Raw genomic sequence first — 3,406 nt, forward strand, 5'->3', positions numbered from 1 at the left:
TAATTTGTGGTTGGATTTGGTTGTTGATTCTTATCTAATGAAATGTTATTATTATAACCAATCTCACAATTATTTAAAAAATTAGGTACAAAAATATTTTAATCTATTAAAAAATAAACATATATATATACACCTTAAAATTAAAAGAATATAATAATAATAATAATAATAATAATAATAATAATAATAATAATAATAATAATAATAATAATAATAATAATAATAATAATAATAATAATAATATAATCCTAGATAACACCCAATTTAACATGTCAAGATTCATCGGATCATACACATGTACAAATCAAAATTAATGTATATAAGTAATATGGGGGGACTAGGGTATAAACACTTCTTAACATATAAAATAGGAACTAGCTAAAATGTTGAATTCTATGTAGAACACGTATGAATTCAATGCGTAAATGTATGAATTGCGAAAAATAAATTTTTGCTATCTATGGGATTCAAACTCGGGACCATGAATTCATCCAACGAAATTTTGAATCGACTGTAGATCTTGATGATCTAAGGGTTGAAAATTGTTTTTATTTTAGGTATTGGGATATTTGCCGTAAAATACACAAATTTTCAACAAATCCTAATTTTTCCCATGATCTTTAAAATTTGAAAAAAAAATGCACCTTTCATTTTTTTCCCCCACGGGTATAAAATTCTCCAAATAGAAGCTGATTTTAAGATTTGTAACTCAGATTTTTTGATACTTAAATATGAGGAATTTTCAATTCACATATACATGGGCTTTATTAAGCCGGGTTTGTTAAATAGTTTAAGGTGGGCAGGTTTGAATTAAATCTGAGGGTGGTGTTTATAATTTTGTCATGTGTGGGTTATACAGGGTGGTATGGTGTATAAAGAGAGCATGGTGATAGTGAGGAGCGAGAGTTAGGGGGGATGCACTTGCTCTACCACGGTCCACCCTCATGTGAATCCCGACTACTTGTAATCCCTTCTCTATACTACATGAATCTTCCTACTTCCTCACCATCTCTGGGGTTGACCCACACCTCCTTATATTTTTCTATCCAACTACAACATTATTTTATTTCCACACACGCCTGCCCCTTGTATATATATTCCACAATCCACACTACAAACACATTCAACACCTCACTTCATCTCCTATTTCTCTCTCTCTCTAACTCCAACAATCCACATCATGGACGGAAGCTCCGTCGACGACAGCACCACCACCGATACCCTTTCAATGACGCTCGCCTCTCCCTCTCCCTCTCCCCCGGCCAAGTCGCCTGAGCTCGACGGCGTCGAGGCGGAGTCGCGGAAGCTCCCCTCCTCCAGATTCAAAGGAGTGGTGCCTCAGCCCAACGGCCGCTGGGGGGCTCAAATCTACGAGAAGCACCAGCGCGTCTGGCTCGGCACCTTCAACGAGGAGGACGAGGCCGCCCGCGCCTACGACACCGCCGCCCAGCGCTTCCGCGGCCGCGACGCCGTCACCAACTTCAAGCCATTGTCCGACGACGAGGCGGAGGCCGCCTTCCTCAGCTCCCACTCCAAGGCGGAGATCGTGGACATGCTCCGGAAGCACACCTACGCCGACGAGCTCGAGCAGAGCCGCCGGAGCTACGGCGCCGGCGGGAGCAGGACGGCCGAGAGGGACGGCGAGAGGGCGGCGGCCAAGGCGCGCGAGCAGCTGTTCGAGAAGGCGGTGACGCCGAGCGACGTGGGGAAACTGAATAGGCTGGTGATACCAAAACAGCACGCGGAGAAACATTTCCCGTTGCAGAGCGGCAACAGTTCCAAGGGAGTGTTGCTGAATTTCGAAGACGCCAAGGGTAAGGTTTGGAGATTCCGATATTCATACTGGAACAGCAGCCAGAGCTATGTGCTCACAAAGGGGTGGAGCCGGTTCGTCAAGGAGAAGGATCTGCGGGCCGGCGACATTGTCAGTTTTCAGCGCTCGACCGGACCGGATAAGCAGCTCTACATTGATTGGAAAGCAAGGAACAACAATGGGACCGCTTCCAACCCGGTTCAGGTGATGAGGTTGTTCGGGGTCAACATATTTCAGGCGGATTACTGCAGTGGGAAGAGGATGAGGGAGATGGAGATTATGGGCTTGGATTGCACCAAGAAACAAAGGATTATTAATGTTTTGTAACACTTGATTTCCTTAATTTCTTCGTTTTTGTAGTAATTTCTTGTTGTTGAGTACTGCTGTGAATGTGGTTGGGGAAAGGGGTGGAGGAGAAGGTGGAGTGAGATGGCGATGTCGCAACTTGCAAAACCTCCAATTGTACAGTAAAATAGACAAAAAGGAAGGCTAGATCAACCTTTTAGGTTTTTTCATAAAATGGGAATACAAACAACTCTCAATCTTATTATTTTCTCATATATACTTCCATTCTTCTTCTTCTACCTCTTCATGTTTGTTGTGTGCGTGTGAGTAAGTTTCCATATCTTAAACTTCAACCAAAAATAACCGATCAAATTGATAATAATTATAAAGTCAATTAAGTTACCAAAATGAAAAACCTTTATTGAATATATATCACTTCTCTCTTTTTTGTTGTGTAAAAGTCTCTAATACCTATGCTATATTTCTAATTAATATGACATCTTACGCATATATAGACTTATATAAAATTAATTATGACGTTGATACACGACGGCATGCAGCCGATGGACAAATTATACAATTGCCTAATTTTCTTCTCTACATCTTCATGACATATGTAAGGAATTATGCACATGTGACGCTTCATTTCAATATTTTATGGCGTCATTTTGTACTTTTATAATTTTGCATTTACTTAATCGAGACAGTTTACAGGTATAGATAGCACGTATTGATACAAAAATACTAATAAGATTCATCTACCAACTTGTAATAAAAAAAATCATAGTGTGTAAAGCTAACTTTATGATAATTAAAGTAATCACCGGCGCCTGCAAAATATTACCACTTGTGTGTATCTCTCCACATGATTTCTGCTAACTATTTTCCATGATCCGTGTAAGATTTTATCGGATACCAAAATTATACGGTGCATGAATTAATCTGATTTTTCAGATTCATCCCACTGCAGATCCGTATCATGAAAATCCGATCTCCAAAGACTGTAAAATCCTTCTCTATTCACATTAATTAATTATATCTATAATCATTTCCATCGACAAGCATTATTGTTTATTTCGACTAACGACTTTGCCGTGCGTCTAAATTTTATCGTGGAGGTCTACTAAAAAATATTTAAATATTACTTAGCTAACAAGCCAATCCCTATGTGTATGTGTATGAATGTGATTTGAAGTTTAATTATCTTTAACATGACCGGGAATGGATTAACATGTTATAAATACGTTTGACTGTTAGAAATTAAGATATTTGTATAGTTATGACAACTTGTTTATCTTATGTCGACAT

General features: G+C 39.2%; 1 protein-coding gene across 1 annotated transcript; it reads left to right on the forward strand.

Annotated features, from left to right (window-relative positions):
* The first annotated feature begins 918 nt into the window (after positions 1-918).
* Positions 919-2,371, forward strand: LOC131024640 (AP2/ERF and B3 domain-containing transcription repressor TEM1-like). Its single transcript, XM_057954144.1, has one exon. It carries the CDS (start codon positions 1,181-1,183, stop codon positions 2,138-2,140), a length of 960 nt encoding a protein of 319 aa, XP_057810127.1. The 5' UTR covers positions 919-1,180; the 3' UTR covers positions 2,141-2,371.
* Positions 2,372-3,406: the final 1,035 nt, after the last annotated feature.

Source organism: Salvia miltiorrhiza, chromosome 5 (assembly GCF_028751815.1).
Source record: "Salvia miltiorrhiza cultivar Shanhuang (shh) chromosome 5, IMPLAD_Smil_shh, whole genome shotgun sequence".
Lineage (NCBI taxonomy): Eukaryota > Viridiplantae > Streptophyta > Magnoliopsida > Lamiales > Lamiaceae > Salvia > Salvia miltiorrhiza.